This window comes from Capsicum annuum, chromosome 12, assembly GCF_002878395.1.
Source record: "Capsicum annuum cultivar UCD-10X-F1 chromosome 12, UCD10Xv1.1, whole genome shotgun sequence".
Taxonomy (NCBI): Eukaryota; Viridiplantae; Streptophyta; class Magnoliopsida; order Solanales; family Solanaceae; genus Capsicum; species Capsicum annuum.
The window spans coordinates 229,054,606-229,082,540 of record NC_061122.1 but is presented as its reverse complement, the minus strand read 5'-3'; the positions used below and the strand labels follow the sequence as shown (position 1 = coordinate 229,082,540).

The 27,935-nt window shown below is 37.4% G+C and overlaps 1 protein-coding gene across 2 annotated transcripts; it reads right to left on the bottom strand.

Moving 5' to 3' along the window:
* LOC107850899 (protein ALWAYS EARLY 3) lies at positions 1 to 27,935 on the bottom strand. Of its 2 annotated transcripts, none has more exons than XM_016695708.2 (21): positions 27,717 to 27,935; positions 24,744 to 24,864; positions 24,151 to 24,249; positions 23,963 to 24,025; positions 22,159 to 22,236; positions 21,495 to 21,669; positions 20,872 to 21,131; positions 20,424 to 20,778; positions 8,886 to 8,960; positions 7,831 to 8,084; positions 7,692 to 7,748; positions 7,238 to 7,546; positions 6,979 to 7,157; positions 6,576 to 6,858; positions 4,239 to 4,466; positions 3,812 to 3,970; positions 2,862 to 3,005; positions 2,570 to 2,785; positions 1,237 to 1,341; positions 1,051 to 1,149; positions 1 to 399 (listed from the first exon to the last, which is right to left on the bottom strand). In XM_016695708.2, exons 2-21 carry the CDS (start codon positions 24,852 to 24,854, stop codon positions 235 to 237), a joined length of 3,414 nt encoding a protein of 1,137 aa, XP_016551194.1. In that variant the 5' UTR covers positions 24,855 to 24,864; positions 27,717 to 27,935; the 3' UTR covers positions 1 to 234. The 2 variants fall into 2 exon arrangements, with proteins under 2 accessions (XP_016551194.1, XP_016551195.1); XM_016695709.2 differs by having other exon boundaries at positions 7,864 to 8,084.

Sequence of the window (27,935 nt, the reverse complement as noted above, 5' to 3'; positions counted from 1 at the left end):
TGATAGTTGAAGTACAACATTTCATCATTTCATGCCTCTTTGAACTTCCAAGCCAATTGGTAGAGGCTAGCAGGTACAGATTCAGTCAGAAGGGAACAAAAAGTGCAGAAAACACCATTGAGGCTGGCAAATTAAGTTTAAACTGATCCAAGAGCTGAACCATGAATAAGGCTAGTCACCTACATGGTGAATTTACAAGATGTAAAGGGATGAGACTTGATAATAATATATGGTCTACGTTGGTATCTTTGCCAGAATTTGGTTTCTGATGATTCCCATGCACTTCTGTATTTCACCGTAGATTCCTGAGTTCTGCGAGCAACAGGGTTGCAAGCTTGCTACAGCGGAATCAAGCACTTTTGCCACATCAGAAGGTGGAAACTGTCCTTCCGAACACCTCTGCAATAATATACAATGGATAAACGTTTAATGTCAAGCATAAAGATGGAAATGCAGAGGTACAATGAGATTAGATGCACTCCACACTCGAGTACCACAAAGTTCTATGCCCTCTTTTGAACTTTCCTCACTATAAAACCACCCAACTCTATGTTTCCCCGAAGATGTATTTCTCTTGTTGAATTCGGATGACAGCAAACAAAGACGAAGCCCCCATTTGCAGGATCACAAATTTATCTATGTCCAATTATAGTTGAATATCTTGATATTTTTGGTTGTTTTACTTATCGTTGAAGCGGTCTATTGGTATTGAAGCAAAATGAAAGGAAGGCTCTAAGACATTACTGCTCTTCTTCAGCTATTCTTCTAGCCATATTTTCACTCTTACAGTCAAAACACATACCCCATGACATCACCTGGAAAATACTCAGGTGCACACATTTTTTTCCCTGGTGGTTAGAGTTGATAAACACGTAAGGGAAGAGAAGAAAGAAGGGCTTTTTACTTTTCCATTCTCTGGATTTTGTCGGATTTGTTGGTTTCTTTTCCATGCTATGATGCACGTCATTGTGCAATAGTTACATTTTGAAGGAATAAAGGAACTTGTCAACATAAGATGGGAAAAGAACTGAGGCTATAAATTGTATTTACCTGAATCATAAGCAAAGTAGAAATGCAGTTTGTGATAAGTTCAGAAGGAATTTCTGCTTCATTTTTGTCTGATGCATTCTTTGACTTAGGATCAGGTGGCTGCAACAGATCAATGCACTTTAAATCAATTTATATAGAGAAGCAAGTATAGTCACAGAGCAAACATGAGTTGGTAAAGGATCTCACGGAGGTCATGCAAGAGTCATCTAGCGGAATCCGATCATTCACATAATCAATAGCCGCCTCAATCTTATCAGTGGTGTTCTCACCACCATTAAACGAAGACATCGCCTACACACATAAGTCAATCAGAACCTAAACGAATCTATAACATGCAGAAGAAATTGACGAGGTGTCAAGGTCACAAGAACGGCAGAAGAAACATAAATAACATTAGGATGCAATACACATACATAACATTTCCCATACGGTGGTAGGGAATTAATAAAATCAAGTCTAAACAGATTAGAAGATGTCTAATACTATTAAATTTGGTAAGAACCCTAAAGGTTTTAAATAAGCTAAATTTCAATGGTTCTCAATAGAATGTCTCAATAAAGGTACTGGCAGCATTTCTCTCTCAACTTTGATCCTGATGCATTTTCTCAAATATTTTGATCTGGTATATGCATGAAATGATACACCATTTATGCAACATTACTTTTTTTATGACCATGGTGACCGAACAAGCTTGTGCACACCTCAACTAATTCCGTAACTCTGTCCACCAACGCTAGGATAGATGGGAGGAATTCATCTAATGTCTTTTTCTCTGCTAGGGTTTGAACCTGAGACCTCATGGTTCTCGACCCACTTCATTGCCCAATAAGCCAGTGCAAATCACATATTATTTTTAATTGGAATCAAAGGGCCCAAAAGTTTCAAAAAGTCCCAGACAAAAGAATTATTTTATTAAAAAATGCTCAAGAAATCACCAACTGATCTAGCTAAATTAAAATGAAAAGGCATCCCACAACTCTAAATCGGAATAAACTGTCATTCTTAGGACTTCCACAATAAGATGTAATGCATGATAAGTATTAGAAGTCCGGAGACGTTGCAATTATATAAAGCCACATTGAGTAAGCAATATTTATTGACACGAAAGGGAAATATATTAAGTATCGACCCAAACCCTAGACAGTTAATAGTAACTTATGCAAAAGTCTCTCCTCTCAGACGACAAAAGCATACTACTATGAATTTCATTTTTACTGATTAAATAATGAGCATGCATCATCACAAAGTGTGGTATTTGTGATGTTGTAAATGCTATTACTGAAGAGAAAATGAATGACTGCGTTTGCAGAAACACATTTGAATATCCCCAAATCTGCTGAGGTCAGGAACAACTCAACCTGGCAACCATGCGAATGAGTTTCCCGAAGAAACTAATAAATATCGACATGTTATGAATCATAGCCCGCTTTAGCATCATCATCTTAAACCCGATTTGGGTCACAGTACTACTGCTTTTAGAAAAAATTCCAACATAAATAACAGCGGATTGACTGTGTACCTGCACGGCTGCATCTACCATAGTCCGGGCTTTGGTTTTTGAACTTTCTATTATTTCATTGACAAAGAATTCTGATTCCTGCGACTGACTTGTACAATGATCAAAAGTGCCCAACACACTAGGATCAACAAAATTTGTAACTGGCCCTGGCCATTCAAATGGTAGGCTTCCCGGATGGTTATTCCGCTGTCTCAAGCGAATTAGAGCAGCAGCAACCTGCCAAAGAAGACAAATGCTATAGCGAGCTTTGAGCATCTTAGAAATTTAAATTCTAATAAAAGGATAAACATACCTGATCATTGACTTCATTTAACTGCATTAGCACGGCCGCATATTGCTTCTTGAAAGGCTCCGAGTCTTTAAGAGAATAGTCATTGTTCTTTTCATGTTCCAAAACATCATCATTCATGCGCCTCAACTCTGAAACCACTGCCTCCTACAAGTTCAAACCAATGTCATGAGCTCACTGCACATCTAGTACAAAATATTCATGGCTCATATATCTAACATCAACTAGAGAAATACATCTTTTGACAAAAGTCGCAGAACACATACGTTGAAATACAAGAACAGCCTAACTTATCAGCTACCTCGAAAAATAAAAGACAAGAAGCAGTACAACTTTAAAACCAAAGAAACTAGTCATTGATATGGTCGCAGCATCTGTTTGAACTAGATCACCACTACCTTAAAATATTCCCAACCTCAAACAAACATTGAAACACAGATTCTTCTCATAAACAAATACATGCTCAATAAGAACCTCCACAGATTTTCTCAAACTAGCATGTCTGTATGTAGACTAAGTTTATTCTATAAAGCTTCTTTGGTGTTCTTTAAGGAAAAAGTAAATAGCGCCCTAACCTGCAGGTTCATGAAAGGTTACCCCTTCTACAATTTTTTCCTGTTCTTCTTTCTACGCAAATAAACCCTTTAATTTTGAAAAAGAAATATATTTATCCATCATTAGCATATACTGGTAATTCTGACATGAATGCCTACAAGTTTTACTATCATTCTATTTGTTTGAATAAACAAACTTACTGTTGAATTCTGTGACCATCTTATCCAACAGTCTTAACTGTTAAAAGGAACACATTTATTCATCAGTTATAGGTTTGGAACACATTTCCTCACATTTAAAAACTTATTGTTCATCAAAGTGTCAAACGCCTCACATTTGTATAATCTTATTTCATGGATCATATAAGTAATGAAGTGAAACAAAATTAATTTTGCAACCTTTTTGTCTAGTGCACGATTGAACTCAGCAAGAGCTTGAACATCAGCTTCCTTTGCTTGAAGCTGAGCAGCAAGGAAAAGCTTTGGAGTTGTCTGTTGATGTGCGGCGGGTTTCATGACTCCAGATTTACATTGCATATCAGCTTCTGCTGAAGCCACCTGACCATCAAGGTACTCATAAGTTATGTGGAAGGATAATATTAAGATGCATAAAGAAAAAAACTATTCGTCCTTATTAATTACGTGAAAGAGAAATTGTCACACACAATAAGGGAAGTAATGATCGAAAAGTTTAATATATACCCTTTCTGTTTAGTAACCTACTTTGATGCAGTATTTCGACTCAATTAACCAATTAGGGTGTTCGATGAATCTGAAATATACTAATAATAAAAGGTACATAAGGGATAGTATGAGGAGAACCAACCTTTGTCTGCATTAGGAGATTACTGATGGGACGACTTGGTGGGGAGAAATGAGAGAAAACCTCTCCATTCTCCATGTTGCCACCAGCTGGAAATTTCATAAACTCATTTGCTCGTACATTCACCTTAAGCTCATTGAAACTCCCCAAAAACTTATCAACACCATGTGCATGCCTTTTAAATGATGTGGGCATGTTTTCAAATGGATTTAGAGGCATGCATTCAAAGTCCTGGCAGAGCATTAAATGTTCCAATAAGGCATCAGTCCAGAAAACAACCACTGGAGAAGCAAAAAGTACTGAAATATCTTTTTTCAAAAATCAAGTACTGAAATACCAATTCATACATACAACATGTTATGAACCAAGGACACATAAGGTATGTGTTCCAACACAAGAGTGTAATACATCAGTCAGTTCGGTCGAGTAATCCATTTAATTTAGTTATGTCTTTCTTTTCTTTTTCTTTGCATTCAGAAGCATCCTCAGAAAAGATATTAGACTTACCATATATGGAGGGTGGGGACCAGTGTGGGTACAATTGGACTTACTTTAATATAGTCTAACTGCTAATTTTATTTCTCCTACATTATGCGATTGCTCCGAAAGGGACCAAAAACCCAATAAACTACTCCCAAAACCCAAGCTAGTTGAAATTGGCTATACAAATATTTGCATTTGTATGCTCTAGTCAAGCCCACCTTATTCAAACAGTAAATCGTGTCTTAAAGAAGGTAAATGAGATGTTTTCTAAAACTAAAAGATTTATTTTAATCTTACACTAGTTCTTGTACAGTGAACCTACAACCAGAGTAGAACTCTTGTCGAACTCTGGACCTAATGGGAGAGTAATAGAAACTAAACCTTAATCCTAACTAGTTGGCATTGCCTATATGGATCCCTTCATTCCATCGTGCTCTATATTTTAGCTAATACACTAAGGCAATCAAGATTCAAGGACATGTATGATAGCGTTAAGACCTGGTAAGGACAACGGGAGGAGATTCAGAGCACTTTCCAGTTGTAATGTGGTTGCACCGGGACCAGGTCTTAGTCCATTTTTATTTGCCTTGGTGATGGATGAATTGATGCAACACATCCAAAGTGACGTGTCATGGTGTATGGATGACATAGTTCTGATTAACGAGACTCGTGGAGGATTTAATGCTAAGGTGGAGGTGTGGAGACAGACCCTAGAGTCTAAAGGATTTAGGCTGAGCAGAACCAAAACAAAATATTGGAGTGCAAGTTCAGTGACGTAGCACAAGAGGCTAGTGTGGACGATAGGCTTGATACACAAGCAGTCCCAAAGAAAGTGAGTTTCAAGTATCTTGGGTTTATTATCCAAAGAGATGAGATTAACGATGATGTTACACACCGTATTGGTGGGTGGATAAATAAAGGCTTGTATCCGAAGTCTTGTGTGATAAGAAGGTGCTTTCAAAACTTAAAGACAAGTTCTACAGAGTGGTAGTTAGACCTACTATATTGTATTGGGCGGATTATTGACCAGTCAAGAAATTTCATATCTAGAAGATGAAATTTATAGAGATGATGATGATGTGATGGATGTGTGGCCATATTAGGATGGACAGGAATAGAAATGAAGATACTCGAGACAAGGTGAGAGGGGCCTCGGTGGAGGACAAAATGCGGGAAGTAAGACTGATATGGTTCGAACATGTGAAGAGGAAATGCATGGGTGCTCAAATGTGGAGGTTGGCCATGGATGGTTCAGGAGGGGTAGGAGAGGTGGGAGAGGTAGAAGTAGGTCGGAGAAGTATTAGGAAAGGTGATTAGACAAGAAATGACACAATTCCATCTTACTGAAGACATTATCCAAACTTGGATAGGAGGTTGTAGAGGACACGGATTAGGGTGGAAGGTTATAGGTAGTAGAGCTTTGTCTTGCTTATCTTTCCTTATTAGTAGTCGTAGTATTACTCAAGAAGTTTCTTGTCCTTTGATTTCTATTATTACCTGTTGTTTGTTGTTTCTTTCACTTCAATTATCATGTTATTTTGTTGTACTTACGTTTTTCTTAATCATGCTTATATGTTGTCGACATAGATTTCAAGAGATTAGACACCCTTTGAACAACTTCATCCATATGATATTAGATCTACTACATCCTTTTCTATTATCTTCAATAATCGTAATGTTGTGCCTAAGGGAAGGTGCATATGTTTGTCTATGTAGGAAGTCAGTCAAACCATCTAAAGATACATTCTCATTTTACCCTGTGTGTGTGTTACTTGCATCGCTGTGATCATTTCTAATCGCGTTCCAATCTTGGTGCCAGAATATAGTATGAGCATATATTAAGCAATAATGAATTACCATGACAAACTCAACCCCAAGCTCAGGTCGGTCAAACTGAACGCGGCATCTAGAGCGATCAACTGTAAGCACACTTCCATCATGAATCTCTCTTGTTTTTGGATGAATAGCAATGACACGCTGCCCAACTGACAATGGCCTTGCAAGATCTGCGGGTAGCCCTTCTCTTGTACCTTCACGAAGCTCACTATAATGTGTTCTGACAGATTCGCGGTATTGATTAAGCTTGTCCCTTTCTTCATTCAAAAATTGCACAGAGAATCGTCGTGGTCTTCCAAGAGAACTACATCAAGATAAGGATTAGATGGACCATCAGTAACATAAAAATAACAAACTTCTTAAAATTTAGGACTTGCCCACGGAATTGAGAGGCTTCCAAATTGCAACAAAGTTGACAAGCTACCTTCTTATGACACTCCACTCAACACGAGTTAACCTTGGAACATGACCCAATCCAACATGATCCAGGTACTCCACAAATTCCTTTTGGGCAAACCAGGGGTAATCAATTGCACTGTAGAACCACTCATAGATGCTCCAACTCCGAACCTGATGTTTGGAAAGTAAATTGGAAATATTTTCCTGCACACAATCTCTTCCAAGTTAAATAGTGGTCATATCACGATGATGCGCTACAACATGGGCAAAGGTGCACAACTAACCTTAAGACTGAATGCTCTGTCATGAAATGCAGTGACGGATGCACTAGTATCATCCAAACTTTTATCAGGAATCTTCATTTTCTTTTGTCTTTGAGATTTTTTCAGGTCCATCTTGCGCCTGCTTCTGACTTTAGCAGGAATATTAACCTGGCTTTCTACAGGGATCGGTGCAGTTGATTGAGCTGAATCACTTTGTTCTGTTCTTGGATCTGCACATGATTCATGCTCCTGATCTTTGATTAATTTTGGCAACACAACCTGATTGGATCTTTTAACCTTACTTGTTGCCTTCTTTGATAATTCTTTTGCCTACAGGAGAAAACGATCAAGTCAAATTAGAAACAATGCAGCTGATTAAGGTATCCAATCTGGCAAAATGTTTTAAGGCAATGGCTCAAACATCTTTCTAAATCTCTAAACAATCATTTGAAATAGACAAAAATAAGAAAATCACCTCAGCTTCCTGAGAGTCGGAGACTTCATTGTTAATATGACCTTCAGTTTTTCGAGCCTGAAAGATTATCGTTAGAATTGTTACATATCATTTACCTCGTCAGAATATTGAGTAGGAATGCAAAGCTGCCTCCTAATACCTTAGACGACGTCGTTTTCTGTGCCTTCCTCACCTGCTTTGTTTCAGGAACAGCACTAACATCAGTAGGTCTAACTTTTCCATGCTTTGATGTCTTACTGGGAGCAACTCCAAACTTTGATACAGGTTGACTCCATCTCGATATAACCCCCTCTGATCCACGTTTGTCTCTATGTTTGTTTGCAGGCACAGCTTCTAAGGAGCCAGATTCATCAACGTGATCATCAATTTCATCTGTGGCCGGGACCATTGACTCTGAAACCAAAAAGTATAGTAATCATATAAGTCGCAACTAAGACAGGGTATAACAACTGAAAAACTGTGATAAAGACACAGGATAGTCAGCATATCCAAAGCTTCAATTTTTTATTTAAAAAAAAAAATAATAGAAGAAAAAACAAACCTAAACACCGGAAGTGAAAAGCACAAGCAGAAAAACAAAAGAAAAGCAATATCATATGACAAGATGGAAGAACCCACAATTGGGTCTATGAGTTCCAGGTTTTTAAACTTGCTTCGATATATCCAGAATTGAACATCCGCTAGCAATGACTTCCCATCAAAATCCTAAATTTGCGACCTCTTTAATTTTTCTGTAAATAACTCAAAGGAAAAATCCAGATACCTGAGACCAAAGTAAATTTACAAATCTAAAGTTCCAAATAACAAGATAGAAGACGTGAAATGCATAACCACCAATAATTGTGGCGGTGGAATGTAAAGGTTCCTCCATCTTTAACCGGAGTCTTGGGTTCGACCCTTGGGAATGGAGTCCTCTTTTGGTAGGGCATGCTAACCCCCCTCCCCCACCCACCCACCCCAACACCCCAATAGTGGGCTTTCTATCAGCCAAATATGGATTAGTCAGGCAACGGGTTCTAGACACCAAATGGTACCCAAAAAAGAATGCATAGAGATTAAAGTCATCAAAAAGCCACGCTAAGACAGTGAGAATGTGAAAGGGGGAAAGATCCCATCAACAACAAGCATCTCTCCAATAGTCAAACAAGCAAACCTCCATACAAAGATCTATCGAAACAGAAATTATATCCTTACCATCTTCATTTTCTGTTGGCATCATTAGTGACAAATCAGCCAAAGTTTGCAGAGCATCAAAAGGGGAGTCTTCGTCTACAAGAAGAAAAAAGAAAATTAGCAGATTTATCCCCTAGCATGGATCAGTCTACCAAGATATATAAACGTTTCATCACAAAATAACAGGTTTACTCTTTTGTGTTCTTTTAAAGATTGACATGATAACAGCTTTACAGTCAATTTTCATTTTACCAAAATAGCATGCTGCTTTGCATTAAAATAACAGAACTTGAAGAAATAACTCGGAAAACAAAGACAAACTAATGAAACAAGAAGAAACAGTATTTTGAGATAAAAAAAACATCGACGGATCTCCTAAGCCCTAAGTTGTTCAGAACTTGTGATTTCGAGTCCCTCCTTTATCAACCTTCTCCGGCGTGTCTAAGCCTTTTGAAGATGAAGCAGCTCCCTAGAGATTAATGTCATGAAAAGTAATGTTCTGATCCAATGCCAGAAAAAGTCAAGCCTTGTAAGGTGAAAAACTGGGGAAAAGGACGAAATTCCCGAGAATGGCAATATAGCTTTACGGCACAGAAGGAAGAGTGTGTCGAAGGCAGACTTGAATAACTTTATTTGATGGTTAAGCGAGAGGATTTAGTTTTAAGATGACCGAATTAATGTACGTGCGTGTTTTACATGTGTAGGAATACAGGAAAATTCTATAAGAGAAAGTTGACTTATTAAAAGAGAAGTTTAAGGAGAAGAAAATAAATGATTATCTTCCAAGACGCATTAATGAGAAACTTTCAATCAAGATCGGCGAAGGAAAGAAGACTCAGAACGGATTCACACACAAGTGCTATGAAAGAAAACCCAACATTTATCAAAGGTCAAGATTCCACTGCATCGATCTAGGAGAATTAAAATCACATCTATGGGAACAAGACCAAGAGCTCAAGTTCGTCAAAACCCTAGAAGGCAACGAGATACAACAAATCAAGTTTGACGATCTGCTCAACGGCCCTAACAGAAAGCTCTCTAAACATATTCTTGAAAGGAGATCAATCTAATTCCTCTTTCCGAAGATCAAGCCTCTAGGGTTGCCATCTCTGTCAAGAAGTTCAACGGTGAGTTCAAAGACTACTTAAAGCCATTTCAAGAAAGATGGAAGATATACTTTCATCTAAACCTTCTCAAGCTCCTTCTTCTCTTAATAAGAATTTTATTTCATTCTCAATTTACTGTGCTCTCAAAAGAGAGAGCAGGGAAAATATGCAAGTTGCTGAGGGAGGCATTGTATCAAAAGTCACGAATAATGAGATTGAGTATAGACGTAGGAATTACACTCCATCACAACTGTACAAGTCAACTCAAAAGAACCTACAGAGAACACCCCTGCAAGCCCACGAGATTAGAATAAGATTCACATTGGATCTCAACCAATATAAAAGTATCTGGTGTCACTTTACTTTGTGTTCTTTAAATTCTGCATCTTTAAGTTCTCTTTACTGCCTTCCTAAACAGTCGACTACTGCTACTGACAGTTGACTAGAAAATCGAAAAAGAGTTCAATTCACCCCCTCCCCTTTGCACTTTCAATTGATATCAGAGTCTGGTTTCACACATACTATTTGCCTAAAAAGTGACAATTCATGTCACAGTTGGAGCTTTGTTTCAAGAAGGAACATGTCAAACAAGATCCCCCCATCCCCCTACTTTAATGGGGAACATTTCTCTCATTGGAAAGTAAGAATAGAGAGATCTGGAGAGTGATAAAACAGGGGAATATCCATATGTCAAGCGCTAAATCTGATGATAAGAAAGCAGATGGTCAAACATCATCTGATTTGGCAAATCTGGCAAACTATACTGATGAACAGATTGGAGTTGGAGTAATAGATGGAAGTTATACAAACTCCATAGCTAGAAATCTGTCGTATAACGCTATCAATGGTGAAGAATATGACAAGATATCACCTGTGAAACAACCAAAGAAATGTTGGGACAAATTAGAAGTCACATCTGAGGGAGCTGACAAGATCAAACAGACCATAGTCAATCTTCTTGTGTATGATTGAATGAAGGAGAGTCTATTGAAAGCATGTGTTCTCGTCTAAGCAAACTCATTGGATAGATTAAAGCTTATGGTAAAATTTACCCAATAGTAGACAACTACATGAGGAAAACTCTCCAAAGCTTTCCTCCTCTATGGCATGTCAAGGTAGTTCTCCTAGAAAGCATGAAGCTAAATAATATAGGTATGATAAAGTTAGACGAGACTTGATTGCATTTGAAAAGACACATTTTACAAAACGGAGACAGTTGCTTTCAAAGGCACAGAAGAAAAGATAGAGAAGGAAGAACTCGATGATGAAGAAGTTGCAATTATAACCAGATCGGTTACGAATTCCATAAGACGATTGAGAAACAACAGAAGAGGCAAGTCTGACTTCAACAAAGGGAAATACATCATGCAAAAATGATGGAAAGCGTTATGAATGCGGCAAGCATGATCACGTAGCAATTGATTATCCAGAATCAAGAAAGAAGCACTCCATGAAACAAAGCATTTAACAACAGGAGCGATGAAGATGTTTCAGACAATGAAAGCGATATGTTTCATGGCAATTGGAGAAACAAGCGGGGTAAGATCTCAAACTTGCAATAATTGCAGTGAACTTCAAAAACTCTTAGATCATGTATATCATATCTAAATCATATTTTGATGAACTTAGAAGTATACAAGTGGAAAAGAAAAGTCTGTGAAGCAGAAAAAGATTCTCTTTAAGAAGAAATTCAGGAATTGCAAATGCAACTCAATGACATATTCACAAATCTATCAGCCATAGCTCAATCAGGTCAAAGTAGCCGACTTAAAATATCAAGCCAATTGGCAAAGAACTTGCCGGTGACAAACCTGCCTCTAGTAAGGTAGACCCATAATTCAGTCACTAATGCCAAGATAGATTAGTCGACTCACTCATGCAAGTCAACTGAAATAAACTTTGAGAGTAGTGACAGACCTAGTTCAAACAAGTCAATTCATCAAGCAGTCTATTAAGAGTCCCACATCAGAAAAAGGATGGGCCATTGGTCTCCTTACATGGACTTGGACAAACCTCCCCTCATGAGCTAGCTTTTGGGGTTGAGTTAGACCCAACATCCATTCTTTACATGGTATCAGCGCTAGGCCCATCCCAATCTTTGTTCACCGATGTTGGGCCCCCATATTATATATTCCACGCAGGTTTGAACATTCGGGGGAGTGTTAAGGGACCCACTTCGAAAAAGGGATGGGCCATTGGTCTTCTTATATGAACTTGGACAATCCTCATCATGAGCTAGCTTTTGTGGTTGAGTTAGGCCCAAGATTCATTCTTTACCCAGTCACTGGAGCCCGTTTCTCAGACATGTTATTGTTGTGGTAAAAACGGTCACACATTTTATAAATGCATATTTCACTATGCAAATACATCTAGTTGGGTGTGGAAACCCAAGCATGACACTAATATTATTGATCCTAACCCCAAAGGTGGAAACCAAACGTGACGCATCTCGTGCTTGTCCTTCCACAACCGCCGTTGACGGCTCTCCGGAAGTACTTGCTAAGCTGGCTGCTCTATTACACCGCTCTCCAGAAGTACTTGCTAAGCTGGCTGCTCTATTACAAAACTTAAAGTCTCCCAAGGATCTTACGGCTTCCACCTTTTGCAATGTGGAGAAAATTCGTGAGACAACAAACGAAACAGGTACTCATGTTGCTCGTCTCAGGATAAAGCTGGATAAAGTGATCAAAGAAGATGTCAAACATTTTGGAGACTTCCCCACCAAAATGTCTAACAAGTTTGAGGAGATCTATGGTGTTGTTGGCACAAAGTTTGATGCTATGAAGGAAGCGGTTGTTAACACCCTGGTGTACTTTCTTACACTCCAATAGATGTTTGCTAGATTGTTCTGAACTTTGTGTTGTCTGGACATAAGTCCAGCTGACTATTATTTTGCTTGTTTTACTGCTTTGACAATTAATTCTGCTCGTTTTGTGCATCGTATTAGATCTATAAGTCTATATCGCGGTAATTACATGTGTTATTTGTGATTGCATGAATTCCCTGTTGTTGATGACAAAAGGAGATAAAAATGAGTGCATGAATGAGTCAAAAAACTTCAAGAGGAGTACACCTAGTGCTCTCATTCAAGGGGAGTAAACTAAGGAGAAATCTGCCCACCATCCTGAAAAGACAATAACACATTTTAACATTATTGTTTTTAAATTCCATCCAATAGCGATATTAAGTTTTTAAATTACATTATATACTATCTTCAATAATATATCTATTTTTTGAAACTGTTATCTTCAAAAATATATTCTTGAACTAAATATTGTAAGTTTGTATATTGATACTGTGATTTGTAATTGAATATATTTTTCTTTTGATGACCGTGATATCTAGGCTAGCTTTCGCGCATTTCGGCTAATTCCACGGGATACCTACCACCTACCACCACTAGTAGGTACCAGGTAATTAATTTTAGAATATTAATTACCTCCTTTTTGTGGGAAAAAAATTACTTCCTTTTTTATTTCGATATTGTAGTTTTTTTAATACGGTTGTTTTTATTTGAATATTATGGTTTTGGATTGAAAATTGAAGATTTCATTTAAATGTTGTAGTTTTTCTAGAAATATTGTAGTTGTGGTTTGAATACTTCATTTTTTAACAGAATATTGTAGTTTAGAATTGAATACAATAACTTTAAAGCTAAGTATTCTATTAACGAATCAAATATTGTAAGTTTAGATATTACATACTGTAATTGTTAGTTTAATATTATAAGTTTGATTATTGAATACTATAGTTTGTTCTAATATGGAAAAGAAAATTAATTTTCTAATAGTGGAAAGAATTGCAGCCTACTATTTTTAGGACTTAGTAGTTGGTTAATGCTACAATTTTGAAATATCAACCCATACACAAACAACCACCAATTTTATATTTTTACTATGTTCGGTATAGAGGTAAAGAAAGACCAAAGAAGTATCGGAGAGAGGTGATACGATAGGATATGACGTAGTTGCAGAATACCGAGGACATGATCTTAGATAGAAAGGTGTGGAGGATACGGATTAGGATAGTAGTAGGAAGGACTGTGTTGTCTTGTTTCCCTTTCTAGTAGTCATAGGACTAATCTTGTAGTTTCTTGTTCTTCAATTTCTGTTACTATCTATTGTTTTCGTGTAGTTCGAGTGGAGTATTATGTTGTTGTAGTACATTTTGTTTTACTATTTGTTGTTTTTGACACTATTTATTGTCTTTCGTACTTCCATTACATCTTTTTTAGACTATTTTTGACTTGAGCTGAGAGTCTATTGGAAACAACCTTTCTTAAGACCTTGTAGGAATAGACTGCGTATGTTGTTGTAGTTGTTATTGGTATAGGATGTCAATATTTAAAGGATTTTCCATGATTTTTGTATTGTGAAACGAGGGTGATGTATAATTATGCTTTTTCCTTAAGCTAAGTGCTTATAGTTGGAGGAGTCAACTCATTGCAAAGTCTAGAGAAATTACAAACAAGGAAGTTGACTATTGAGTTATTAATTCCTCTATTGTCATCATCAAAAAGGGGGAGATCGTTAGGGATCGTTTGGCACGTACACTAAATTATCCCGGGATTATAGTCCTGGGATTATAATCCTTGTACTAACTTACTACCATATAAGAGGTGGTATAAAATAATTCCATGCTGGATTGGATAAGATGGAATATCTCAAGACTAAGTTTGGTATTAGATTTATACCATGTTTGGTTGATAGTATAAATTAGTCAACAACAACAAACCCAGTATATTCCCACCTAGTGGGGTCGGGGGGGTAAGATGTACGCAGTCCATACCTCTACCTCTAAAGAAGTAGAAAGGCTGTTTCCGATAGACCCCCGGCTCAAGGCACGAGATACCACACAAACACATAGTCAAGCACAGCACAAGATTACATAACATAAATACGGCACCCATAAGTAATATAAAACAGAGAAAAGCACACAGATTCGTAATAAAACATGGAACACGGAATCATAACGGGCATAAAACCCCCACCAAGTACTTCCCTACACTAGCGACTCAAATTGGCCCTAGTCCTCTGCCCTAATTCGCGTCCTCCAGACCTTCCTATCTAGGGTCATGTCCTCGGTGAGCTGTAACTGCTTCACGTCCCGCCTAATCACCTCACCCCAGTACTTCTTCGGCCTACCCCTACCCCGCCTAAAACCATCCAACGCTAGCCTCTCACACCTACGGACCGGGGCATCCATGCCCCTCCTCTTCACGTGTCCGAACCATCTCAATCGGGCTTCCCGCATCTTGCACTCCACTGGAGTCACACCAACCTTCTCCCGGATAGTCTCATTCCGAACTCTATCCCCTCTAGTCAGCCCACACATCCAGCGCAACATCCGCATTTCTGCCACCTTCATTTTTTGGATGTGGGAGTTCTTGACTGGCCAACACTCTGCTCCATACAACATGGCCGGACGGACTACCACCCTGTAGAATTTGCCTTTAAGCTTGGGCGACACCTTCTTATCACACAGCACCCCCGACGCGAGCTTCCACTTCATCCATCCCGCCCCAATACGGTGCGAGACATCCTCGTCAATCTCACCGTTACCCTGGATCACGGACCCGAGATACTTGAAACTATCCCTCTTACAAACCTCCTGTGATTCCAGCTTCACTACTACCTCATCCTCCCGCCTCACGTCATTAAACTTGCATTCCACATACTCTGTCTTGCTTCTGCTCACCCTGAACCCTTTAGACTCGAGAGTTTGCCTCCACACCTCTAATTTGTCATTCACACCCCCTCGAGTCTCATCTATCAAAACTACATCGTCTGCAAAACGCATACACCACGGCACCTCCCCTTGAATACGCCGCGTCAACACATCCATCACCAACGCAAACAAAAAGGGACTAAGAGTAGATCCCTGATGCAATCCTATCAGGGCAATGAAATGCTCTGAGTCTCCTCCCGCCGTCCTCACCTGAGTTTTCGCTCCATCATACATATCCTTAATTGCTCTGATATATGCCAGCGGTACTCCACTCACCTCCAAGCATCTCCAAAGCACCTCCCTGGAGACTTTGTCGTAAGCCTTCTCCAGGTCGATAAACACCATGTGCAAGTCCTTCTTCCTTTCCCTATACTGTTCCACCAACCTCCGTACCAGGTGAATTGCCTCCGTCGTCGAGCGGCCAGGCATAAATCCAAACTGGTTCTCCGAAATAGACACTATCCGTCTCAACCTCATCTCGACCACTCTCTCCCAGATCTTCATAGAGTGACTCAATAAATTAGTCCCAGGATAAATTATATCATGGACCAAACATAGTATAAATTTAGTATCAAACTTAACTGTGGGATATCTCACCTTATTCCGCGTACCAAATGACCCCTTAGGTGTGAAAATTCTACAAAGTAAGATTGGCTCATTAAGAAGAATTTTAAGGAGAAGAAATTAAATGAGCATCTTCCAACACTCATTTATGGAAAACAATCAATCAAGATCAGTGAAGGAAAGGAAACACGAGACAACAAGGATTCACGCAAGCACCAAGAAAAAAAGACCCAACATTTTGTTAAAGGTTAAGATTCCAGTGCATCAATTAAGGAGAATTGAAATCACATCTATCGAAACAAGTATCAAGAGCTCAAGTTCGTCAAAACCCTAGAAGGCAACTAGCTACAACAAATCAAGTTTGAAGATCTACTCAACGGCCCTAACGGAATACTCTAAAACTTATTTGTGGAAAGAGATCAATCTAGTTCCTCTTTCTAAAGATCAACCTCTTGGATTGCCATCTCTATCAAGAAGTTCAACGACTAGTTTAAAGACCACTTAAAGTTATTTGAAGAAAGATGGAAGATAAACTTAGATCCAAGCCTTCTCAAGCTCCTTTGTTCTACTCTTAGCAAGCATTATATTTCATTATAAATTTACTTCGTACTCAAAATAAGGAAGAGAGGGAAAATATTGCTGCTGAGACATTGTATCAAAATTCATAAGAAAAGAGATTAAGTATAGACGTAGAAATTACACTCCATTACAACTATACAAGCTTGTTAAAATATGAGTAGGAATAAGAATAGCATAAAGAATCCTACCTGAAAAAAAATTGCAATGTCGTGATCTATTTGGAAAAGGATTGATATTTAGTGTCCATAAATGGGTCTCAATGTAATAATATAGACATAACAATTCAATAATATTTTTCTTCAATATTTCTCACATGGTATCAGAGCTTCTACGATCTTGGTAAAGAATCAAATAGTTTCCGCTGTCGGCAGACGGCTATAATCCATATATGTCACCCGTCTGGTCAATGATTATGTTAACAAAAGTTGGATCACTGTGTATCTTTCTGGTGACTATTTGCTCATATTTGATTTGCATAGCATCGTGCATCTATCCGATCATTACTTTCTCATATCAGATTTGCGTAGCACTGTGCATCTCTCTGAACTACTTCTCATATTTAATTTGTGTAGTACCGTGCATCTTTTCGGACTACTTTCTCATATCTAAGTTGCATAGCACCGTGTGTCTTTTCGGTGACCCCTCAGATCTGATTTGTGTAGTTTCATGCGTCTTTACGGTGACTCCTCATATCTAATTTGTGTTGGGTGATGCTATCATTCCGATCCTACCCATATAATTTCTCTTTTTCTAGTAGGGTATATATATATATATTTTTTTTTTCAATAGAGTCGTGCCGTCATTTCGAACCAACCCATGTAATTCGCTTTCTCAGTAGGATCATGCCGGCATTCCGACCCTAACCATATAATTTCTATTTCTCAGTAGGTTCATGCCGTCATTCCAACCCTATCTATATAATTTCTATCTCAGTAGGGTCGTGCAATTATTCCGACCCTACACATATAATTCGCTTTCTCATTAGGGTCGTGTCATCATTCCGAACCTACCCATATAATTATTTCTCAAATGGTGACCACTTTTTAGCCATCAAATCTAAGAATCCAATGCGTAAGCATGTTTCAGCCAGTTTTTCGGTGACTATCTTATTCAAGATCTACTCATGTCTTGGTTTAGAGATGACCCATATATTTTATACCATTTCCGGCAATTTTCCAGCGACAAATAGACTTTTCAACGATATTACTACTTTTCTAATCACTTTTTTAGTTTGTTCCTTTTCAATTAAGATCTCCCAGACGTCAAAAGCAGTCTTTATCAGTTTTCTTGCATATATCTTCACCAAGTCTCTCATCGATCCTTGCATTAATTACATCCATAACAAGATCGTACATATGCCTTATATGCACCAGCTTGAGGGGGAGTGTTAAAATATGAGTAGGAACAGGAATAACATATAGAATCCTACCTGAAAAAGGATTGTAATAAAGTGACCTATTTGGAAAAGAATTGGAATGTAGTGTCTATAAATAGAGTCCCAATATAATAATATAGACATAATAATTCAATAATATTTTTCTCCAATATTTCTCACAAAGCCAAAACTCACTAAGATATACATCGGATCTCAACCAATATAAAAATATCTGGTGTTACTTTACTTTACTTTTAAGTGCTCTTTATTGCCTTCCTAAATAGTCGACCGGTTCAAGATGAAGGATTGTCAAAGCCATTCACGAACCGTGGAATGAGTCGTGAATACCAACAAGTTCCAAACCTAAAAGAAGGTGATGGGTGATTTCCAACTTCCACATACCGTAGTTCTGAATGAAGGTTCATGAAGTGCTGACGCGGCCAGTTTTTCTAATTTGTTAGGATAGTATTGTTATGTCTATAAATATTTTTCTTAGATTTTCCTTTTATGGTTACGCATTGCGACACATTGTTATTATTTCCAACTTTTTGAGCAAAGGGAGCCTTCGAGTAACTGGTAAAGTTGTTGTCATGTGATCAGGAGGTCACGGGTTCAAGCCTTAAACACCCTCTGGCAAAAGTCAAGGTAAGGCTGCGGACAATAAGCCTTTGTGGTGGGGCCCTTCCGCATAGCGGGAGTTTTAATGCACCGGCCTACCCTTTTACTTTTTTTGAGCAAAGACACGACTTGTTGGTTTTGTTCTTTATTCTTGAAGTGTTGATAGATACTTGCATCTTTGTTTTGATAATATAATTCCAATTTCATTCTTCTCTTGTATGTTAATTACCATGAATTTTTATACATCTTCTGCTATTGTTTATGCACCAAAACTAGGGTTGTGGGAACTATGATGGAATAACTCAAGTAGGCCGAAGACGATAGTGATTATTGAATCGTGATTATGCATGTTTTGTCAATGTTTTTGCTTCGATTGTTTTTTAGCGGTTGTAAATGTTAGAACTCGCCATAAATATTAACTTGCTTTATAAAAGAAGTAGAGGTTAAGAAAAGAGATTAACAACGGAGATTTGAAGTTAGAAATTAACAACGGAGATTTGAAGTTTTCAACCCTCATCTAATGACTTGAGCTTTTATAAGGAAAGTCAATCCCCCTGTACACTTCCATTAAGCACTTGGGAGACCTATAGTGCGGTTTTCTTTGGTAAATAACTTTTATCATTCATATTAATGGAATGTCAAGAATACGAGAACGGTGAGGAGAGGAGTGATTTGTACTAGACATGAAAAGGGACGGGTGGTAAGAGAATGATATTTTGAGGTTAACTGTAACACCCTAGGCATATCCCATATTGATAAAACACGGGAAAGATGGTGGGTACATAAGGAAGCAACCCTTTTTTGAGTAAAGGTAACTTATTTAAGGAAGCAAGCCGTATACCCTAGTGACACGTTTTAAGCTGTGCAGGTTAGGCCAAACACGGACAATGTCACTTAGTGGGCTAGGTTGTGACAAATATGGTATTAAAGCAACTTCGCGTGCAACTTTGAACGACATTGGGACAAACATCAATGAGGACGTTGAGTACCTAAGGGAGGGTGTATGTAACACCCTAGGCGAATCCCACACCGACAAAACACGAGAGAGAGAGAGAGGGTGTATAAAGACGCACGCCTTAGACCCTAATGATGCGTTTTAAACCCATGTGCGCATAGGCCCAAAGAGAACAACATCACTAGTGGTCTAGGCTATGACATTAACATAGCTTTCTACTAAAGAACATAGAGATACGGCACAATATGCACTCATGTACATGGAAATTAAAAGAATTAAAGGTCATTGTAATGAAACTAAAGATTATCATTCTCATTCCAAGGGAATTAGCCCTAGTTAGACTTGGCTTAGTGTGATTGCATCATAGCAACAACTCATACTTATTGATCAGCCCGCCTGTCAAACTTGAATATATGTCCAAATCTAGTTAGGGAGCTGACTTTTCTGCAGTTTCCAAGAGTATATCCCCTTTCCCCCTTTTAAACTAATGGCAAGAGATAAAATAGAATAATCAAAGAGGGCTAAAAAGAACATATAAAATGCTGCTAAAACTACTGGAATGGAAAGTTCTGATGAACAGTAATCTACAAAACATTTTTTCCAGAATTCAGTAATCTTATAGAACTTTGTAATACCTCTCCTGAAAAACATCTTTTTGCTCCTCTTTCTAGGGGCTTGTAAAGACGTCCTTGAATTCTTTTCATCTGAAGCCTCCATTTCAAGTTTACCCCTCACCACACCCAATCTTTGACCTTCTTCTGTACCACTACATGCCTCTTTGATATCATCAAAATGGTTGTCACCACTATCAACTTCCAACTTTTCACTGTAAGGTCTTCTTCCCTTCTGTGCTGCTCGACTAATGGTTCCAGTGTCCGCCAAATCATCTTTATACCGCAACAGCTCTCCAGTGTCTGCTTCCATGCTTCCCTCCTCTTCATCCACTTCATTACTGAGAAGCTTTCTGTCGCCCATACTCATTTTAACACGCTAGTTGTAAAAATGAATAAGACAATATCAAAAAGTTGATCACACATAGTTTCTGGAGATAAATCACAATATGAAATGAAAATTGAGCAATACCTTTCTTTCAGCAGTCTCAAGAGGTGAGGACATAGCACTGTCCGTCCAACGGTTTAGTGTCTGAGAGACCTGAGGAGAACCACCTCTTTGTGAAGCTTCTGTTAAAACTAATGCTATCTTCACATCATCATCAGTATCATCTGCCTGAAGTTTCAAACTCCGCCTACTTGGAGAAAAATACTCCTCACCCATGGGATTTTCGTTTGAAAAAGAAACAGGAAAGCGTGGGGTTCTTTTTCCAACAGCACGAGGCCGGCTTCCTGAAAGAAAACTCCAGCAGAACTTCATCAATAATATCACGTGACAAGGGCTCAATCCTTAGATAAGAGAAAAAGAAAATAGACTTCCATTACAGATAGATAAATAAACAAAAAGAACTTTTTTCTTTTGTAATCATTCAAAGAGGAAGGCAGCTTAAAACAAAAAACTGAGTAAAGCCTCTACACTGCATGCAAGCAAAATGCCAGCATAAAATGTATGCAGAGATAACAAAGTACGAAACATCCTAATCCAAGTCCAGCCAGAAGATTCTTTAAAGATATTTTATTCTTTTTCGTAGGAATAATTCTTTAATTATTTTAATTCAGCCTTTTTTTGTTGTGGGAGGGGTAGAAGGGACGCACCTCCTGAACGCTTTTTCTTCAACAAAGTTAAACAACCATGAGTAGCTGCCAACGTTGGGGATGCCACCTCGGATGTTTTAGAAACATTAGGCTGAACCTTAACCCGAGCACGTTTTTGAGGTTTCCTAGATGTTCCTGCATCCTCATTACTTTCTTGGTCACTGTCGCTTGCTGCCTGACATCCCAGAGTGAAGTTACTTAAACAGAAAATTGAAAAAAACTAAGACTCGGGTACAATATATATAAACATTTGGGCTCAGAAGCCATGAACAAATATAAGAGAGCATCAAGCAGATACTCGCTTCTCCTTGGAAAAGTTTTTTCTAGTCAATAATCAAAAGTCAGAACAATGCTTTCCTACAGCCTAATGCGTAGAATCAGCTTTCCTGACATTTATTTAATAACAGCTTGCAAAGAGCGCTCTGTTCAAGACAAACAGCATTTTTCAATTGAAGTATACAAGCAATTCCATACACTGATGCGACTGATGCCACTAAACTAAAATTCTGGTATTTCTCACATGCAACACTACTCCGTCAGGTTGAAACAAATAGCGAAGGAAAAAATAAATCTGATGAGTGCAGAAGAAAGTGAGAGATGGGCAGATAAAACATCTAGCAAACACACACTCCTCTTGCTTAAAACTCTATATCGCAAGCCTTACCAAGTTGCAGTAGTGATCAGTCATCATGGCAATCAGCCCAACAACAGATGCAGTCCCCTCTGGAAGAGATAAATAAGCCTGAAAGTACAGTAGAATAAAGTAGGTCATTTTCATTATCATTTTGTATGACTGAATATCTTCATGCAGATTTTTCATTCTCATTTGTTCTAAAAGTTCAAATCTTATAATTGTATCTCCACAGAACAGTGATCATATTGATTGTTCAAATTGTTGCAGGAAAAATTAACAAACCATGATTTCTGATTTTTCTTTTGACAGAGACAATGGTTTATGATGATTTCTGATTTTTCTTTTGACAGAGACAACGGTTTATGATAATTAATATGGCACTCAGTGCTTTTATGTATATAACCATGTAACCAGAGTAATGATCGCAAGTCAAGTGTTCATTTTTCCCCAAAAATATTATTCCAAAAGATGATTGGTGTTCTCTCCTGAAAGAAATGGATCTTTCTTAGTGACATGCCCTTCACCAGGAAACAACAGTTTTCTATTTGCAATGGAGTATAGAGAACTGTTTCACTGTATTAATGCAACATAATAGCATCAAAAATAAAATGAACAAATCATTTAACCCACTGGTAATGCAGACTTATGAATCTGAGAGTCATCTTCGATGCAAATCTTTTCAAGTGATATCAATTATTCACAGGATTGCATTTTTCCATATAAGGATTCAGAAAAGGAAAATAAAGTAGCACAAAAAGTCGAGTAAACTGATTGAGATGACATGGAATCTGGATACTGCCTAAACGGACAGAGAAAGAGAGAGAATAGGATGATATTACAAAGGCCACATTAACAAAACTAAATCAACGATAGATGTGTAGAAGTTCTAGTTACATCAGAACAAAATGCCATACTTAGAAAAGAAACAAAGAGGAAAAGGAGCAGAATATAAGAGTCATATTATTACTGATAGGTGTAATATAAGAGTCATATTATTACTAACAGATATACAATGTCCTCCTGCAAAAGCTGGGAACTATGTTCTTCCTTTTAACATATTCCTTCACCCTTCCTACTTTTTGTTTTTGTTTTTATTTCGAGAAATCTGAACATATAAGTATTCCTTTCCAGCAGTTGTGTGGACATCATTTTTACAAGGTACAAAGCAGAAATTATGTGAATGAAAGTGCTTGATTACGTGACAATCACAGAGGACTCAAGAAACAGTACTGTAGGACGTCTACAATCTATGCAGCTGATGAGTACAAAACAACAAATAGCAAGTACATAATTGACTGCAGCTCATATTCATAACATCCACAGGCAGCTGTGATACAAGAACGAAGCATATATCGCCATATCAGTAATCATGACAAGACAAAAGGCTAAATTTTCCAAAAGTAAGACAGACGAAACAAAGGCTATGTGGGCAGGCAACATAAAATAATTGCCCACCAGAAAAAGAGAAACCGAACATCAGATGAATACAGTACAGCCCCACAAAAGTAGACAGCCCTAACCAGATTTCATTGTGAAAAAAAAAAAGATTTGACTTATTAGAGTATATTGCTCCTAAAACTACTTATAATGAATAATGTCAGCCAACAACATGATGTGTTAGAACAAGATTCTCACAAATGGGCTCTGAACCCATGCTATCAGTAAAGATGACATCTAAATGCAGCTATAAATCAGTAGGAACATAGTCTCAAAAATGAATAAGAAGATAAAGAGAAGTATCGCCAATCAAGCTATGTCTCTCAATGATTTCGTAAGCAAAGAGGATTCAATTATAAAAACATGTGTGACTTTATTGTGTGCAATCGGAACCTACCCTATTCATTGTGTAAAGAGCTTCCACCATCTCTGCAGTTCGGGGTTTCACTGCACCAGCAACCTGTAATAAGTATCAAGCAGCTCTTAGAGGCAAGCGTTAGAGATCAATCAATAGCAAATATATGCAAGTTACTGGGATATTCAATAAACTTCAATTAATGGATTATACTTTGAATTTGGACCGACCTTTTTCCAATCTTTACCATACTTGCGGTATGCTTGATAGAAGTGTGTCAGATCCTCGTCACTCCACTTGGGACCTAGCATGTCAGACAACTTCCTCTTCTGCAATTTTATAGAAAGAACTGCGTCAAAATGCATACAGATTTCCACGATTCCTCAAAGAATGGGTTACATCTAAAATAAATGAAACTAGACGGAAAAAAAATTCTCTTCCAACTCAACATATTACCACTTCCCTAAAGGAACCATTTGATTGACAAGAATTGGCATGGGAAGATCTGGAACTTTAACATTCCAGCATATTCTTCACCTTTAGTAAGAGGCAAGCTGTGGAAAATACAATTTGAGACTTCCCACACAAGAAACTTACATCTAATCCACCCAAACTATGTGAAAGTCAATACCAAACTTTTTTTCTCATTCCGTATTCTCCTTTTTCTTTCAAAGAAAAACATGCAGGAACATGTCTTCACCTCACTGACACATTTCTAGCAACGGCCTGACATCCTTGACGAAGCCATTCAGCTTTCTTCTTGCACTGTCTACCTCTATTCATCTAATGTTACACGAGCAAACAAAAGTATAATAAAACTTACCCGTTGCGAGCTTTTCTTCAAGTTGTCACTAATACCATCTTTACTGGGAGAGATTTCAGTTGTAGGAGAAAAGCGCTTATTTACACTTCTAGATTTTTTTGTTGGAGCCATGCCTAAAATCCTGGAGAACATGTAAGGAACAAAAAAAAACAGAATCAGGCAAGCACAATGTAAAAGTCTGTTTTGTGGCAATTGAATGTTTTGGAAAGAGATAAACTACATAGGAACAAACGTTAATTAATATGCACGTCAAATTATAGTTCCAGCAAATAAAGGTCCATAAATAGTTACTAGATTTTGTCAAAATATATACAAACAAATGGACAAAATTATATAAGGGAAAAAGCATATGTATTCAAAAAGGAGCCAACTTCAACCATACTGATCTCAAGGGCCTCCCCAGTCCCCGGTCAACCCCGTGTGTCCTAATTCTGAGTCAATCGAATCAACAACAAAGTCTCTATTTTGGCTAATAGCCAAGAGTGACAAAGATGGAATATTCAATAAGACTTTTAGACTTCTTGTGCTATAAATAGTGTGTGATTTCAACAGGGATAGTCATAGGTAACCAGAAACAATCACTCAACAAATAGACGACGACAACAACAACAGCCTCGGTGTAATCTCACACGTGGGGTCTGACAAGGGTAGAGTGTATGCAGACCCTATCCCTACCTCATAGATATAACGACATCGTTTCGATAGAGTGTAGAACCTCAGCTTAAATAAATCAATTCAACAAAGAGATAACAAAAACAACAGAGAGCCGGTGTAATTCCACAAATGGAGTCAGTACGACCCTGCCCTACCTCGTAGAGATAAACAGGCTATTTCCTGTAGACCCTCAGCTTAAATAAATATCGTGTGTCCCAATTCTGAGTCAATTAAACAGAATCAACAATAAAGTCTCTGTCTTTTAGACTTCTTGTGCTATAAATAGTGTAAGGTTTCAACAAGGAAAGTTATAGACAACCAGTATCAACGATTCAATAGAAACAACAACAATACACCTAGTGTAATCCCACAAGTGGGGTCTGATGAGGGAGATTGTACGCAGGTCTTACCCCTACGTCGTAGAGATAAAAGCCTTCTTACGATAAGCCCTTAGTTTAAATAAATCATTCACCAGATAAACGACAACAACAACAACAGAGCAGTATAATCCCACAAGTAGTGTCTTCGGAGTGTATGCACACCTTATCCCTACCTCGTACAGATCCAAAGACTATTTCCAATACACCCTCAGTTTAAATAAATCCATTCAACAAATAGCAGTCCAAATACACATTCACAGACAGTTAGGATTTAAGCTTTTTACAAAATAATCAGTCCAAATAGTTGAAATTAAACAATGGTGAATCACGAATGTCTACCTAAACAGTGAAAAAATCAACAAACAGATCAATTTACGCAAAAGAAGAAGAATAAGTTCATTGTTTATCCACACCACGAAACAATTCAAATCCAAAATCCTTTCATTTTAACTCGTATATCTTCATACTTTCATTCAATCATTAATTTTCATCGTCTTTTTTGCTAAATTCACTAGAATCAGAGCATGAATTTCTACAGTACACAGACCTTACCCCTATCTCGTACGGATATACAAACTATTTCCGGTACACGGTCAGATTAAATAAATCCATCCAAAGTTGTGTTCAAAGCTTCTTAGCATTAGGGTTTAATCAGTATTTTTTTAAAAGAAAAAAGCCATTTACTCTAAATTAAACAACTCCAAATGTATAAATGTATATTTATACAGTAAAAAATCAACAAATCGATAAATTTACACATTCAAAAAAGAAGAAAAATTTCACCGTTTATCCATTTTATCCACGCCACGAAACAATTCATATCCAAACACCTTAGTTGAACTTGAATTTCTTCATACTTCCATACAATCACTAATTCATATCAAAGTCAAATGTATATTTATACAGTATAAATTCAACAAATCCATAAATTTATACATAAAAAAATTTCACCGTTTATCCACACCACGAAACAATTCAAATCCAAACCTCAATTGAACTCGATTTTTTTCATACTTCCATACAATCATTAATTCATATCAACACGATTTTCACAAAGATTTATTCACATCAACGCGATAAAATAAAATAGTCACTTTACTTATACAGTGAAAAATTCAACAAATTGACAAAATTTACACATAAAAAAAAGAAGAAGAAAACTTTCACCGCTTGTCCACTTTATCCACGCCACGAAACAATTCAAGTCCAAACACCTCAATTGAACTCGAATTTCTTCATACTTTCATACAATCATTAATCCAAATCAACGCGATAAAATAAAATAGCCACTTCACTCAAAATTAAACAACCCCAAATGTATATTTATACAGTAAAAATTCAACAAATCTATAAAGTTAAACATAAAAAAGAAGAAAATTTCCCCGTTTGTCCACTTTATCCACGCCACTGAACATTTCAAAAACACCACAATTGAACTCGAATTTCTTCATACTTCCATACAATTATATTTATACAGTGAAAAATTCAACAAATCGATAAATTTACACATAAAAAGAAAAGAAGAAAAAATTCACTGTTTGTCCACTTTATCCACGCCACAAAACAATTCAAGTCCAAACATCTCAATTGAACTCGAATTTCTTCATACTTCCATACAATCATTAGTTCATATCAACACGATTTTTGCAAAGATTTATTCACATTGACGCGATAAAATAAAATAGCCACTTTACTCAAAATTAAACAACGAAAAATGTATATTTGTACAGTAAAAATTCAACAAATCGATAAGATTACACACACAAAAAAAAAAAAAAAATTCACCGTTTGGCCATTTTATCCACGCCACGAAGCAATTCAAATCCAAACACCACAATTGAACTCGAATTTCTTCATACTTCCATACAATTATATTTATACAGTAAAAATTCAACAAATCGATGAATTTGCACATAAAAAAGAAGAATAAAAAATTCACCGTTTGTGCACTTTATCAATTCAAATCCACCTCAATTGAACTCGAATTTCTTCATACTTCCATAAAATAAAAATTCATATCAACGCGATAAATAAAATTCGGTTCGATTTGATTTTTTAATGAACGGAGAAGAATTGCAAGGGGAAAAAATGGAGGAGCTAAACAGTGAAGCTGTTTGTTTGAAATTGAAAGAGGGAATTTGAGAAACCTATGAACAAA

Coding starts and splice junctions, on each gene's coding strand:
- LOC107850899 (XM_016695708.2), bottom strand. CDS start 24,854: ATGGCTCCAACAAAAAAATCTAGAAGTGTAAATAAGCGCTTTTCTCCT. Junction 7,749..7,830: donor AGAAAACGACGTCGTCTAAG/GTATTAGGAGGC, acceptor ATAATCTTTCAG/GCTCGAAAAACTGAAGGTCA. Junction 7,547..7,691: donor CCGACTCTCAGGAAGCTGAG/GTGATTTTCTTA, acceptor TTTCTCCTGTAG/GCAAAAGAATTATCAAAGAA.